Genomic DNA, 14,639 nt, shown 5'->3' with positions numbered 1-14,639 from the left:
GCTTGTCCCATATGACACAGAAGACAATCTGTTTCCCAGCTCAATGATAACATACAGGAAATTCTTCTTTAATGAGTTTTGTCAGTGTGTAGTGCTGTCTGTCTTTATTGACATGACCACTGGGAGTCGCCAAACTCTGAATGTTGAATATCGTCACCTTCTTAAGATAATGGCCTAAGTCATTTTTTGACAAAAATGATTTTTTTGCCTAAGTGAGATCTTCATGATGCCTGTGTCAACAGTGTGACTTTTCAATTTTAATTTGGCCAACTCACAGGACAGAGTGACTTAGGCAACTATATAAGCTTTTCAAGATGGCGGCCACTTCAAAAAGGAAGAAATTCCTCCTAGCTAGCGAAGTTATTGCCATAATACAGTGATACAATTAAAAAACCCAGCAAAGATAAGGCGGAGGGAGAAGTGAAGAGATGAGGAGACGTGTCCTTTTGTTTAATTGTTTAGCTGTGCTTTATTTTGCAGAGTTGAACAATCATTTCACATTATAACAGAGGAGAAGATTAGCTGCCATTTGTTTGGTTTATCTAAGAGCGATTACAGTTTTGCTGTTTGAGTTTGCATTTACTGAATTAATCTCACTCACTGCTGAGTTTCTGTGTGCTCCACTAGTATTTTCAAATGTCTGTGGCTTACACTTCCCTATGGTCTGTCACAGTAGTGGGAAAAAAAGAAGGTCACTGTTTTACCGAAGTCATTTATTCCAGAAGTAATTTGGCCAAAGTCAGGTTCAAAATTGAGTAAACTGCAAAGGCAGGTTCATAAATTGGCCTAAGTCATCTAATCCTCTTATGTTATGTAACTGAATGACAGCATTATTTGCATGTCAATAGTCATGTGTTGTCATAACCTTTTTGTGTGAAATGATTAATAAATAAAATATACTGTATATCTGATTCAGTTTTTTCAGTTTTTTGAAAAACTTTAAAATGATGATATACTATCAGCTTCAGCTTCTTCTTCTCAATTGCTACTGTTCTGCTAACATAAGCCATTATGTGTCAAGTGTCATAGCAGTGCAGCCATTGCTGTACAATATAGCCTATTAAAAGAGATTCATTTCCTTTTTGCGTGCAGCTGCTCTATTTTAAGTTACATACTGCAAAGACCAAGCATATCTTTATAAATGAACTGTGAATGTACATACTGTAGATGTAATTTGAAGAAATGGAGTGAAACACATGTTGCTCGCAGCTGAAGAAGTAGATTAGGACGTACAGCTCTGTACACACACATCATATCATTAGTCAGGTTAGTCAGATTGTTCCACTTAAATCCAAACCAAACCAAAATGATTTGCGCCTTGATCGAGTGCAATCACGGCTTGATCTGGAGTGACGAGCTGATGAAGCATTTGTACAGCTGTCTGTATGTTTGCTTGTCACATTTCTCACTGCTGTAGGTTTAAGTGTGTGTTTCGTGGCAGAGCTACCACCTGTTCTTTCAGATGGCACAGGTGGTAAAGGCTTGTTGTGGATCCCTGAGCTGGTAGCATCATTCTTTTGGACGTTTGCAGTTGCACATGTTGAACCTGCAGTGCAGCAAATGTTTTCATAGATATGAAGTGGTTCACTTGGTGGTTCCCATCTTGTGCTTTCAGGTAATATTGTTATTGACTGTACTGCCTGATCGATGTCACTAGACTCCACCTGTTGAGATGGAAAAGAAGTAAATAATCAGCAGCTGCTCGTGTGTTTGACGTTTTATGATGCTAAATTTAATTGTGTGTTAAATCTACACTGTAAGACATACAGATGGCATGTAGGGTGTTTTCACTTCTAAATATGTCATTCTTTAAGCTGTAGCAGATAATATTACAATCATAATGAAATATTTAGAAAAGGGGCAGCACGGTGGTTGAGTGGTTAGCACTATTGCCTCACAGCGAGAAGGTCCTGGTTTGAAACCGAGCAGGGGCCTTTCTGTGTGGAGTTTGCATGTTCTCCCTGTGCTTGTGTGGGTTTTCTCCAGGTACTCTGGTTTCCTCCCACAGTCCAAAAACATGTATGTCAGGTTGATTGGTGACTCTAAATTGCCCATAGGAGTGAGTGTGAGTGTGTGAGGTTGTTTGTCTCTATGTAGCCCTGTGATGGACTGGTGACCTGTCCAGGGTGGACCCCTGCCTTTCACCCAGAGAGAGCTGGGATAGGCTCCAGCAGATCCCTGGGACCCTGGTTAAGGAATAAGGGGGTACAGATAATGGATGGATGGATATTTAGAAAGGCAGCACATTATTTTACAGGTTAATGATTTTCTGAAGCTATTTGGCTTAAATTTTTAGGAAAACTGGAATTCCACTCAACACAATGCTTGTCTCATGGTGCTTAATTTATATTTGACAAATATCTAATGCCGAACATGAAAATGCAGTACTCCTGTATCACTGACAGTAGTACTTTGTACTGTAAAAACGATATAAATTCAAGTATTTTAGTTGTCTTTTGGAAAATCCCTCTTCATATGTTGACCTCAGAAACCAGGAAAAGAAACTTGACCGTCATGAGCCTACTTCAGTTTTCTGTCAAGATATTTGTCGTGTTTCTGTAGGATGGGTTTTTGTGCTGTGACACCACAAGAAAATAAATTGTTGTGCTGTTAAGAGACACCCTGACATGCAGACGTCTAGTTTACCTCTCGTTCATCGGCAGTGACAACGTCTGTGCAGACTTGTTCTTGAGGGTTTGAGGCAGCTCTGCATTTCCTGAAGCACACTAACAGCACCAAGATAGTGACGATGGCAACAGTCCCAGCAGTAGCGTGCAAAACATTATCTGACCAAGATAAGAAAGAAGGTTTTATAGTGTTACATATCCACAATATTTGTCAGTCACCAGATAACCAAATGATCAGATGAAAACTCACTTGTGCTGATGTTTTTTTCGCCTCCATTCGTGTAGTTTGAAGCTGTAAAGCAGGTTGAAAATTTACTTTCTGTAAGTTTAGCATTCTGATATATCTTATATTTCTATGGATTAAAATGTAGAATTTCTTCCTACTTGCTGAGAGGTTTGTAGGGCTACTGGTGTTTGTTTCAGGTGTTGGTTGTGTTGAGCTGGAAATACTCTGATATGCCCATGTGGTAGAACGATTTGGTGTCTCAGTTGCAAGGTCTGCATGGGGAAGAGTGGTAGCCTGTGATTTATTATTATATATAACATTATTAAACTGTTAATATGATGCATTAATATATAAGAGGCATTTTATTGATGGAGCTGGGGGATGTGTAGTTAGTTATAACTACTCTTTGGTAGTTTAGTCTTATGGTCCAAAACCTTTCTATCAACTTTAAGAGCCCCCAAAGGTTCATGATAGGATTGAAGAGGTTAAAAGGTAACCCCAACTGTTATATAAATGGAGTAGAAGTATTGAGTATTAGAAAATGTAAATACAAGTACAAAATTATACAGTACAGTATTGGGCTAAATACATTTAGACAGTACAATATTAACAGTAACAGTATGAGATAATGCACTTACCTTTATTTACTATCAGGTTTACCTCAGTGTATGTATCCCAACCAATCCTCTCCACTGCACACCAGTATCTCCCCGAGTCTGACATCTGGAGTTGACTGAAGATCACAGTGAAAACTCCATTCCCCGAGTCCACTAGAGTTATTCTCTCTGACACTGCTCTTCCACCGGCTTTCACAGTGACCAGTTTATCTGTACTCTGTGTACATGGATCCTTGCATAAGTATTTATCGTTGCTCTGGGCAAAGCTGTGTGAACACCGGAACAAGACTTCTCTCTGCTCAATTTCCTCAATTTTTATGATGGTGCCTTCTGTCCATACAGCGGCTAAAATTGACAAGAGCAGAAGCATCACTGAATATCGAAATATAATAATATTAATATGATAATATATATAAATAATAAATAATAATAATATATATAAAGAACTGTTATTTATACATTTGAAGAAGACACTTACCATACCAAAGACAACAGACGATAGAAAGGGTTTTCATTCTGATTCATAAAGTGCGAGCACTGTAGTTCTTTCTTGTACTCAGTATTCCCTCCAGGTGATGTACATCGATTTTCTTCATCTGTTTCAAATCTGCATCATGTGCTATTCAGTGTTTCATCACACTGTGTACTAGTTAAAAACCTCAACCAAATGAAATAACATTAGCTGAGCCCTCAATTACATATATTCGTCCTGTGGTTTTGGCTGCATGAGCGCATGAGGCAAGAACTGTAGGCAGCAACTATCAGTGCATGAGTGTGGTCAAGAGTGAAGTGAAAGGACCAGTTTTTCTGATTCAAACTTATACGTTTCAGTGGATTTGAAACTCTCCTGGGGTATCAGTGCCATTATATTCTGCAGGTATTAAACTTTCATGTCACAATTTTTACCATTCTCAACCCTCCTCAGTGCCATTTCCCACCAAAGGCAGCTGTTCTCAGTTAAAATATGTTAAAAAGCCACAACCTGCTCAGCATCACCAAGCAGACAGAGGTCTGAAAACAGAGTTGCTAAATATAGAACCTAAAGAGCCAGAGTTTGTAGAGATTAATAGCAAAGCTAAAAAAAAAGAGTCAAACGTGTACTCCTAAAAGGTGTTTGTGTCCAGTGTTTGCCCCACAGTGGCAGAAATCAGGTACTGCATGAAAAGCGGGTTTTGATACCAGGTTGTTACAGAGCCACAGTGGCTTTCAAACCACTGTTAAGCTACAGGATGTCAGCTGTTGACTTACATTTAACAGATTAACATGAGAGCACTCACTCACTCTGTGCCATAAATTTTGTATTTCCCCAAATTTTACACTTTACTGGTAGTTGACTCACAAACACTGGCCTAAAACTGAACCAAAATAACAAAACAATAACACTACATTGTTATGATCTGTTTTAATACAAATGCTAACACTAGAAGACATCTAAAAAATTAGTGATTTCTGATGGTGTGGCAAATGGTTTTTTCAAAGGCTTAAATGACTGTTGTCTATTAAAGGACAGGAATGTTTGAGGCTACCAACCTCACAGATGTGAGTCATCTGTGAGTAGAAATGTGTGTGCATCCTCTACTGGTGGGCTAGGGTGTTAAACCAGTGGACTGACTGAATGTTTCTCTGACTTTTCTGTCCCCTCTCTGTCGTCAAACACAGCCTCTTTGAAAAGTCATGTGCAGCAATACAAATGAGCCCAGTTTAGCAGAACTCATGTGCATTTAAAAATTAATGATATTATTGATGGTCACAACCGGTTACCTTAATTTAATATGAAAACAGATCTTCAGAGAATGAACTGTCTTACAAATGTTGGAAATAATGCATTAAATGATATAAAATGAAATTACATGCAAGGGAAAATATACACTTAAAATATAATCAAACATTTGTCCATTTGTCCAGTCACTTGTGATTAAAAATGCAGACAAGAGTAAGATAAGTGTTCTTCTCAGACGCAGAATAAACTCTGCTCAGTCCTGGTAGATGGCAGCGTACTAGGAAGCATCCTCAGCACCGGACTCTGGAACAGCATCTGGTTCTAAACACTGCAGTGGAGTGGAAGCAACACCTGCATTTCCCGCACAATAACCAGCCTGTGAAGACATCAGATGATTATTATTACTTTTTTTTTTTACAAGCAGTGACCTTTGATTCCTAGACATTAACATTTAATCTAAACTAATTGGTAAATTACAAAATGCTCACTAACCTCACACTTGTTTGGCTCAGGTGTGTTCCGACCTTCTGAAAGAAACAAGCAGCAAGATTAGTTAACATTTCTGTATGTGTGCATACTCTGCTTTGGTTTAGGCTCATACTGTGGCATGAAAGTAGTGTTGATGCTTCTCTTGCTTCACCTGCATTACTCCGCCAGTGTCCATAGAATATAAGAGGGATGATTGCACAAACCAGAAGAGCCAGGCTCACAGAAACGATGATGACCAATGTGGTGTCTGCAAACAGTAAATAACACTTGACAAGTGCTCTAGAAACAAAAGGACAAACAGTCCTGAGCACATATTCAGAACAATCTAAATATTTCCAGTTGGTTTTCTGCACGTTGGTTTGTCTTGCTATTCATTTATGAACAAATTTGACATTGTCTGTAAGGCACTTTGAATTGAACAATTAGCACGAAAGGTGCAATATTTGCAGCTTCTATAAATAGAAGCTATTGTTCTGCTTCCTTTAACTTAATTAAAAGAAGTTTAGTTTAGCACTGTGTAGCCAACAGCCAGAAAAGCTATAGGCCTGTCTTTATCAATGTATCACTTCCAGTTAGACCTTTTGCAAATGTTCATAGTTTGAATTTAAACTAACCAGCATTTGCCTCAATGGGGAGCTATAACAAACCTTTTACATTTTGGTCAATTTTTAAACTATGACTGATAGGAATTTTTTTATTCCTCAGGTTTCATCCACTGACATCCACTGCTTCACCTTCACTGAAAAGTACAAACTTTTCAAAAAGTTTTTCTGGACACAGAATGTTTGAAAAGTGCATTCCCAGTGTGTGTGCACTAGGGGCTTTTAAAATGTTCCCCTTTAGCATATAAACTAAAAACAGACTTCAGTTGTTAAGCATATATCCCTCTCCACAGTGAAACTTCCATGCGAGTCATATTCCTAAGAAATGCACATTTCCTCAGAGAAACACTTTAAATTATCATCAGAAGTGACCAAAATATCATGAAGTTGAACTATAACATAACTCCTTTTTTAACTGTGAAGTACCTGTGAGGTTGTTTGCTTGCTGGTTTGCGTTGTCTGTGGCGGGCACCGTTAACGTTGCTGTTGATGGCCCAGTGGTGGATGGAAAGCTGCCCTGGAGCAGAGTTTCTGTTTCAGTCTGCAGGATGGAGGTGTGGAGAGGAGATCCAGGAGGAACAGTGGGAGCTTTGAGAAAGCAGGATGGAAAATGACTCACTGTGTGTGTGCGTGCTCATGTGACATTGTTATTGCCTCAGTGTATTAAAAAACATCATGAGATACTCTATACAAAACACACGCTATTTTCAGTATTGCCAGACTGACGGATACATGAGCATTCTGTAGCATTTACACAATAAGGAGAAAACATGGACACAGCAATGCTTCTCTTGCAGTAACCTACAGCTGACAAATTAATGATAAACTGGTAAAGCATCTAACCAAAACCTTACCATTTAGGACTCCCAGACTGACTTCTTGGTACAAAAAGTTAAAGGTTTTCTCCACTCCACAGATGTATCTCCCCGCATCCGTCCTCTTCAGCCTCTGTATCGTCACAGTGAAGTTGCCATCTCCCCTGTTGACCTCCATGTTGTATCTCCCTCGCCGAGTGACACCTGATCTCCTCCTGTCAGCCTGAATGAGAATGTTTTCTCTGGAGCATAGTCCTCTACAGAAGAACGTGTTGTTGTGTTCAGAGCTGTTGTCTGTGGTCCAGTTACCAGAGCAGTGAATAGAGATGTCTCCTCCAACATGTCCACTGAGCTGCACTTCAGAGGCCTTCAGACACACAACTGTAACATGAAACAAAGGGACATAAATGCAGGTAATTTGTTTATTTATTTTTTTGCCAGTATATGATTTATAACCTGTCCAACAATAATGTCCTTATAGTTTTGTTTGTTGTTTTTGTGTGTTGCCATGTGGTGTTTGGACATGTAGTAAAGACACAGGAGCGAGAGAGGACTTTGCTATATACAGGACCTACCTGGAATAATTATGGTTATTTGGATTTTGGTTTATCTGACCCACTGGGCTACAAGACACCCCTTGTTTCAACATTTTATGAACAAGTGAAAGGAATGAAAAAAAAATCCCTAGACTGTACTGTCACAACAGTAGAGACAAAAATAATTTAGTTACTAGTTTAGTTTAAATTAACTAGTTTATATGTTTTAGGAAATGTCTGTGGAAAAACCAGTTTATAGCTACGGTAATGTATTTGTAGGATCATTTGAATTTCTTTTATTTTTACACATTTATTTACATTACACATTTATTTACATTTGTTTATGGAGATTTTCTGCAGGAAAAAACTCACCAAAAAAAAAAAAAACTCACCTGAGAAGCAACAAAACATGACAATGTGAAGGAACTCCATTCTTTATCCACGCTGAAAGTAAAATCCAGTCCAGCTGTATGAGGAAAAATGCTGCGTTCTGCTTCAAATTAGTCATCTGATTCAGTGCCATAAAATATTACAGCCTTAAAGATCCGGACAAACTAAAACATGTGATTGTGCAGCAAATGATTCCAGTGGCTTTTTTTTCTTCATCCTGTGTGATTACTTAATAGGCATGATTCTGTTATACCATGGCTTTTTTTAGCTACTGTTTTTTAAAATAGTGAATCAAAGTATACCATAGTTTCTCCAGGGCCTTTCTCTCTTTCACTCTGCTTTGAAGAACCATCTCTTGACTGTGAAACAATTAAGTCTTTAAGTCTTTTGTTTATGCTCTTGCAGTTGGCTCTGTGTGCCTCAGTGAGTCTACAGCACATGAAGCTGGGGGCATCAGACTGAACAGTCTGCTGACTGTCACAGGGCAACCTGACAGCTGTTTCACACAGGAAGCTTAATAGTTAAATCACACTTCAGTAAACTGTTTCATACAGGAGATCTAAGTTTGATATCTCCCCCTAACACTCCCTCAATCTTAACAATGTCACAACTTACCAGGCACATTTTCTCTTAATGGACTGTTTGAAAATTGTTGGGCTGAGGAGTGGTCCTGAGTCTTAAAACCCACTCCTTAATATGTCAAAATATTCAGTCCATCATCTATACTGCTAATCCACACAGCCATGAAAATACAAGCCCCACACCCTTGGTCAAACTGGGTTCAAACCCAGAAATGTTTGCTGTGAGGCGACTGTTGGACCATGGTGCCAGTAGGTTGGTTGCTGATTGAACGCCAGATTGAAAACAATAACTAGCTACTATGATATTACTATAATTGAATAAATAACAAATAGTAATTAGAACTTTTTAATTTAATTTAATTAGAATTTTAATTAGGCATATAAGACCAATTTTAAGAATAGGCACACCAGTCAGTTGTTTGGAGTGCTACCAGCTGGATGGGCACCAAAGAAAAGGAAGAAATATCTTGCAATTAATTTTAGATGGCCCATCTATTTTTACAAGTCTGTCACTGCTATACTATGTGCCCATAGCAGGAGACTACAGACTGTAAAAGGCACTCTGCTGGGGCCGAATCTCTGTCACAGAAACTGATGACTGCTGTTTTTGCAACTTTGCAGTCTGTTTGCTGCTGTGCTGTATAAAAATCATAAAAGTAAGCAGGCCAAATTCTTCACAGACATTTTTTTTAATATGATGAACACAGATAATTCATAATCGGGATATAAATAAACTAACTGTATGTACGCTGGAGTGTCCTCAGCTCACCTCATGTAGTCAATGAGTTAGTAAGACTACATGAGGTGAGCTGAGTCAGATAAACATTGATATACTGTACATGAAGTTAATGTAATTGATATCCCAAGGCAGGAAAATAAAGATGTTTTGCATTCTAGTTAGTTCAGATGTTTGAAATAAATATAGAAAATAAGTGTATTACATTACATACAAACATATTTTCTTATTGCTGCACTGCAGCCGACGCAGGGTTATAGTATACCCTTCATGTTGTAAAATGAAGCATGGAGAACACTGAATTAAAAAAGATATTGGATCATAAAATATGGTCAGGTCAGCTGTAAGTGAAAATCTCTTATTTCCACTAAGTATAGAAATAATAGACTGTCCATAATATAAAGGCATCAAACAAACTCCTGTTGTAAATGCTATCAATTGTTGCTGTAATTGTGATAAATTATTTTAATGGAAAGATGAGTCCCATTAGGGCCCAGAAGTGGCCCTGGATTTAAGTGTTAAAAGGGAATGACAGGAAAAAATATGAATTAAAAAAAGAAAAACACTCCTACTCTCATGTTCATACAGTCCCTCTTCTACAAGATGTTATAGCTTTATCGAAATGTTGAACTCTGAGCACTTTTTTGTACATAAATAATAAAGTTTGCTTTATTTTATTGTCAATTGCAAACTTGTGGTAAACAAGTTTCCAGACTGTTTCCAGTTGCTGGCTCTAGCTACATACTCACTGGACACACGAGAGTGATGCTCTTCCCATTGAGCTCTCAATAAATAAATAAATAAATAAATACAGTATTTGTACTTTTCAGTATGATTTTGTGATACCAGGGCCAGTTTGGAGGACACCATACATACAATGCAAATGAATTTTTCAGTGAGGTAGAGAACATCTTGTGTCCAGTAGTTCTTCTTCTTTTCCTTTCGGCTGCTCTGCAAAATATTTTCCAGAATTTGTAAATGGACTTAAATTTGATTAAAGTGGAACAGTACAAATGATGAATGAAACAAAAAAAAACATCATCAGTTAACTGTATGATCACCTGCTTAACATTTACAGTACCAGTTTTCACTCCTTTATTGTTCTTGCAGTGACCATGGTTTAAAATTGTGTCCAACAAGTGCTGCCTTTTGTTGTAACTCAACAGCTTTTCATGTGAATATAAAGTTGGCAGTCTTTACTGCATGAGCTGCAACGCTGATCATTTGAACAAACATAAAACTTTTCTCCTTACAGATTTCTCACCTGTCTGCACTCTACAGGTGACCCATCTTAATGATGAAAACAATCCAACACAAATCTTCATGTTGCTGTTTTATACAAAAAAAAAAAAGCTTTCTCAAAGAGAACCTTTATTACCAACAAAACCGTTTGTAGTGCATACATCCTTTATATATTATAGTACACTTTTTCCATCAAAATATAATATTATTCAGTAACCTAAACAATATCGGTAATATTTACATTGTAGCATGTGAAATGTATTCGTTCACAATGAACTACTTTCTCACGGTGGTATTTACATTTGGGCTAGTACACACAAAGGGTCGAGCAGTCCCATGACCCTAATGAATGTCAAGTGGGAATTTAATCTCCACATGAACATCCATGTGTTGATTGAAAAATATTTTAAAAAAAGCAGTTGGCAGCTTAGTGTGATAAATTCCTGTAGGTACTTTTGTCTTGTCTAAGATCGTGGGAGGACCTGAGCGATGGTGTCTCGGGCATTCTGACTGAGCTTCTCTGGGAACTTGACCTCGTACTCCACTATCAGGTCACCTCGACGATCAGGCCGTTTGGGATAAGGCAGTCCTTCGCCACTAATACGCCGCTTCATCCCTGGATGAACGATATCTGTTGATGACACAGTCACTGTTTTGCCTTCCAGTGTGGGTGCGTTGATCGTGCTTCCACACAAAGCCTGATGGGGCAGAAGGGAAAATAAACATGAGAAAAAAACATTACGATTACAAAAGGTAATACCAGAAACTTTATTCGGCTTAAGATTTTATGCAGACAACTTGTTAAAGGTGGCTTTCAGAACAATAACTGACTATTAGTTCAAAGTGATATGTAATCTTAACTTACATCTCTGAGTGAGACCTTCGCAGTATAGATGATGTCAGAGCCATCACGTTTGAACAAAGTATGTGGTTTGTCCTTCAAGACAAAGACCACGTCAGCTGCTATGTTTGTGGGGGTCTCATCCCCATCTTTAGGAAATGTGATTTTGGTTCCCTCTTTCCACCCCTTCTTAATCTGAACCTCCAGGATTTTATCTTCTGTCCTTGTTGTTCGCCCATCTGGATTCAGCCTTTTCCGAGAGATCTTCATTTTCTTTGTGCAACCTGTGAGCACTTCCTCCAAAGTCACTCGAAGATCGTGAACTAAAGGGGGGTCCTGCTGTTTCTTTACAACACTAGTGTGACCACCCATTCCTCCCATACCAGAGCTGAATGAACGGGGGAATCCCCCCATTCCACCACCCCCCATCCCAAAGCGGGCAAAAGGGTCATCGGTATCCATGTCCTCATCCATGCCTCCATTGCGGCCACCAAAGAACTGCTCAAAAGGGTTACGTCCACCAAAGAACTCTGCAAAGATGGCATGAGGATCTCCCTGGAAGCTGTAGCTGAAATTGCCAGGTCCACCACCGGCTGTGGGGCCCCCGCCTTTCAGGCCTGGACGAGGGAAAGAATCGGTTAATATTTTTAAATCAAAGTATCACGTACATGCTTGTGTATAGAGTGAACCAGATGCAAAACATTATTTTAAATAAATACACTGGCTAAGAAGCAAGGACAACAGCAAGTGTCACACATAATAACACAAGCTACAGACTGACTATTAAGATGTTCTGTAAATTTATGTAGATCACCTACAGACACCAAAAGGCCAATAGATTGGTTTCCTATCAGCCTGGTTTGAACCACACATTTCATCAGTTTTGGCTCATTTTCCAGTTTTCAGGAATTGTTTTTAAAGTGAAACATGAACTGAAGCAAAACCTTCAACTGCACTTAATTTTAATCAAATATCAATCAATTTGATAATCACTGTCTTGAATAATCAATAATCGTTCTGTCTGTGATACGTAATTTGTGTCATAAAACGATTATACAACTAACCAGAAAAGCTAATAATAATCTGCAGCTCTGATCCTGGGTGAACTAAACTCTCCCTGAAAACATCAGGCTTTGATGTGTACAGACACCACCTTAACAAATGTGGCACAAACCTACAAACTTGACCATGTTTAACACTTTTCTGGACAGTTGTAGTGCTGTCTGTCTGTCTACTCCTTCTCGGACTCCTTATTTGGAAGTGTTGGCAAAGGAAAAACCAGGAATCATATAAAGACACGTCCATATGTTCCCAGTCGCTCTAACTGCACTGAGAAGTCCACTGAAATGTGTACTATTATTTTTTGCTGCTGTTTTGTAAACTGTTATTATTGTAAACACGACGCATCCATGGTTATACATGTTATTGCCATGGTAACACATCCGGCACCATACCTCAGGGGACTCCAGTCTTTAGTGATTAAAGTGTGGTATAGGATCAATCTAACACCTTCATAAATCAGTGAACAGGTGAGACTAAAAATGACCATAAAGTAACTAAGGTCTATTTGTGACACAGCCCCACCGTCCAAACATTCACGTTAATCTCTGCCCTACGCCGACGCCAACTTCACAAACCTCCAGCTGCTCCCTTGAACTGAGCCGTACGGATTTCAGCTTGCTGCTGAGCTCTTGTAGAAACACGTAAAGTGAGGTGTCCTGTTTGCACAGCCTCGCCTTTCCTGGCTCAGAAACAAGCCCTGGCTGAAGGGCAGAGGGGAGCTGGGCGCGCCATGACAGCCAGGACCGCATCAACTGCTGTTAACGTTAGGTCCCGGTCCGGTATTTGACACTGTTCAAGTGCCTCTAGCAGCCTCAGCTAAAGACTTTTCTAAATACACTCTTTATGAATCACGACCCTTACCTTCTTCACCGTAGCGATCGTAAATGTCCTTTTTCTTTGGGTCGCTCAAAACGTCATAAGCCTCAGCTATTTCCTTGAACTTGTCCTCGGCTCCCGGTGACTTGTTTTTGTCGGGGTGGTAGCGCAGCGCTTGTTTACGGTACGCTTTCTTTATGTCGTCCTCCGACGCTCCTTTCTTAATCCCCAGAATGTCGTAGTAGTCTTTACCCATGTTGACCATCCAGGAGCCAGCGAATATGAAGCCGTTTGGAAAGAGCTGTTGACAGAGGTCAGTGCTCTGGCGGCACCCTGTCCCTGCTCCGGCTCTTTTCTTTATAAAGTGTGTAGAAACTTCCAGACTTTTCTGCAAACAGCCCGAACAACCTCAACGGTGACGCTTCAACGGGGACACGCCCACAGTCAGGCTGCCTTCAAGTGCTGTCGGAAATCTGCTGCACATTGACGTGCCATGCTTTATCAACAGTCTCCGTATGGCTAATAACAAGAACATGAAGGCATTCGTTCTACTTTTAAACAAGCATGTCATTTCAGTTTGCTGTTGATTATTTAGCAGGTTATTTCTCTTCCGATCTCCAAGCAAAAAAAAAAAAAATTACATTTCCCTATGGGCATTAAAGATACGCATGACCCGATCAGACTTAATCACAAGCCGACATATCAAAGCCACGAACAGCAAATAAAACACAATAGACATTAAGCAACAAAGACTTGTGTCTTGTGCAAATATTAAAAAAGAATCGATGAACAGACAGAAGGCAAGCCCCTGCCTTCTGTCTGTTTTCTGGTGCTATCTCCTCTGCAATACTTGCCACCAGGGCATTGCACCACAAGGACGTCTATGACACACTGCACTTTATCTTAAGGAAGGCAGCATTCTACAGAACAATTATTTACAATATGATCATCATTCTCAGACATCTTATTTAAGTAAAACATACTTTTCCATTAGTAAAATGTCAGGTTCATCCTATTAAGTATCCTTTCAGATTCTTTGCGCTAAATTGAAGAAGAAGCATAGAACAAGACATAGGCCTACAGCAGCCACCATACTGAATTAACAATGAGCTCAGTCTGCCACTGTGTACTTTGCTAAGTATCTCTGAACTTTTGAAGCCTACCTTTATTATTATTTTTTCAACAGGTTAGACCTGTTGAAATTAAGACTCAAGATATATTGCCACAGCTTGGGATGGGTGGTATGATCAAAAATATCAAATATTTTGCAGCGCAATATTTCTATTTTGTTTGATTCTTGCTGCTGTAACACTGCATGACTTTTAAAGCACAACAACAT

General features: G+C 39.2%; 3 protein-coding genes across 4 annotated transcripts; all 3 read right to left on the bottom strand.

Annotated features, from left to right (window-relative positions):
• Positions 1-444: 444 nt before the first annotated feature.
• On the bottom strand, positions 445-4,242 carry LOC113127736 (CMRF35-like molecule 1). The gene is made up of 6 exons (XM_026302474.1): positions 3,949-4,242; positions 3,492-3,815; positions 3,012-3,125; positions 2,878-2,919; positions 2,647-2,786; positions 445-1,664 (listed from the first exon to the last, which is right to left on the bottom strand). The coding sequence occupies exons 1-6, from the start codon at positions 3,983-3,985 to the stop codon at positions 1,272-1,274; spliced, it is 1,050 nt and encodes a 349-aa protein (XP_026158259.1). The 5' UTR covers positions 3,986-4,242; the 3' UTR covers positions 445-1,271.
• Positions 4,243-5,296: 1,054 nt separating this feature from the next.
• Positions 5,297-8,169, bottom strand: LOC113128582 (CMRF35-like molecule 5). 2 transcript variants are annotated; one of them, XM_026304022.1, is made up of 6 exons: positions 8,025-8,169; positions 7,136-7,477; positions 6,708-6,869; positions 5,831-5,926; positions 5,683-5,717; positions 5,297-5,566 (listed from the first exon to the last, which is right to left on the bottom strand). In XM_026304022.1, the coding sequence occupies exons 1-6, from the start codon at positions 8,062-8,064 to the stop codon at positions 5,468-5,470; spliced, it is 774 nt and encodes a 257-aa protein (XP_026159807.1). In that variant the 5' UTR covers positions 8,065-8,169; the 3' UTR covers positions 5,297-5,467. The 2 variants fall into 2 exon arrangements, with proteins under 2 accessions (XP_026159807.1, XP_026159808.1); XM_026304023.1 differs by having other exon boundaries at positions 5,683-5,714.
• Positions 8,170-10,404: 2,235 nt separating this feature from the next.
• On the bottom strand, positions 10,405-14,314 carry dnajb1b (DnaJ heat shock protein family (Hsp40) member B1b). Its single transcript, XM_026302516.1, has 3 exons — positions 13,346-14,314; positions 11,447-12,039; positions 10,405-11,279 (listed from the first exon to the last, which is right to left on the bottom strand). Exons 1-3 carry the CDS (start codon positions 13,563-13,565, stop codon positions 11,046-11,048), a joined length of 1,047 nt encoding a protein of 348 aa, XP_026158301.1. The 5' UTR covers positions 13,566-14,314; the 3' UTR covers positions 10,405-11,045.
• Between the last annotated feature and the right edge of the window lie 325 nt (positions 14,315-14,639).

The sequence above is a fragment of the Mastacembelus armatus genome, chromosome 1 (assembly GCF_900324485.2).
Source record: "Mastacembelus armatus chromosome 1, fMasArm1.2, whole genome shotgun sequence".
In the NCBI taxonomy this organism is placed as follows: Eukaryota; Metazoa; Chordata; class Actinopteri; order Synbranchiformes; family Mastacembelidae; genus Mastacembelus; species Mastacembelus armatus.
The sequence above is the reverse complement of the archived record's forward strand: the minus strand, read 5'-3'. Positions and strand labels throughout refer to the sequence as shown.

What these genes read in the sequence shown, in the direction of transcription:
- LOC113127736 (XM_026302474.1), bottom strand. Translation starts at nt 3,985, where the DNA reads ATGAAAACCCTTTCTATCGTCTGTTGTCTTTGGTATG. An exon ending in AAACCTGATAGTAAATAAAG is followed by an intron (nt 3,126 to 3,491) that starts GTAAGTGCATTA and finishes TTCCCCATGCAG; the next exon opens with ACCTTGCAACTGAGACACCA. An exon ending in TCACTGCCGATGAACGAGAG is followed by an intron (nt 1,665 to 2,646) that starts GTAAACTAGACG and finishes CCATCTCAACAG; the next exon opens with GTGGAGTCTAGTGACATCGA.
- LOC113128582 (XM_026304022.1), bottom strand. Translation starts at nt 8,064, where the DNA reads ATGGAGTTCCTTCACATTGTCATGTTTTGTTGCTTCTCAG. An exon ending in CAGTCTGGGAGTCCTAAATG is followed by an intron (nt 6,870 to 7,135) that starts GTAAGGTTTTGG and finishes GCTTTCTCAAAG; the next exon opens with CTCCCACTGTTCCTCCTGGA. An exon ending in ACACTGGCGGAGTAATGCAG is followed by an intron (nt 5,718 to 5,830) that starts GTGAAGCAAGAG and finishes TGTTTCTTTCAG; the next exon opens with AAGGTCGGAACACACCTGAG.
- dnajb1b (XM_026302516.1), bottom strand. Translation starts at nt 13,565, where the DNA reads ATGGTCAACATGGGTAAAGACTACTACGACATTCTGGGGATTAAGAAA. An exon ending in CGATCGCTACGGTGAAGAAG is followed by an intron (nt 12,040 to 13,345) that starts GTAAGGGTCGTG and finishes TCCCTCGTCCAG; the next exon opens with GCCTGAAAGGCGGGGGCCCC. An exon ending in CGAAGGTCTCACTCAGAGAT is followed by an intron (nt 11,280 to 11,446) that starts GTAAGTTAAGAT and finishes CTGCCCCATCAG; the next exon opens with GCTTTGTGTGGAAGCACGAT.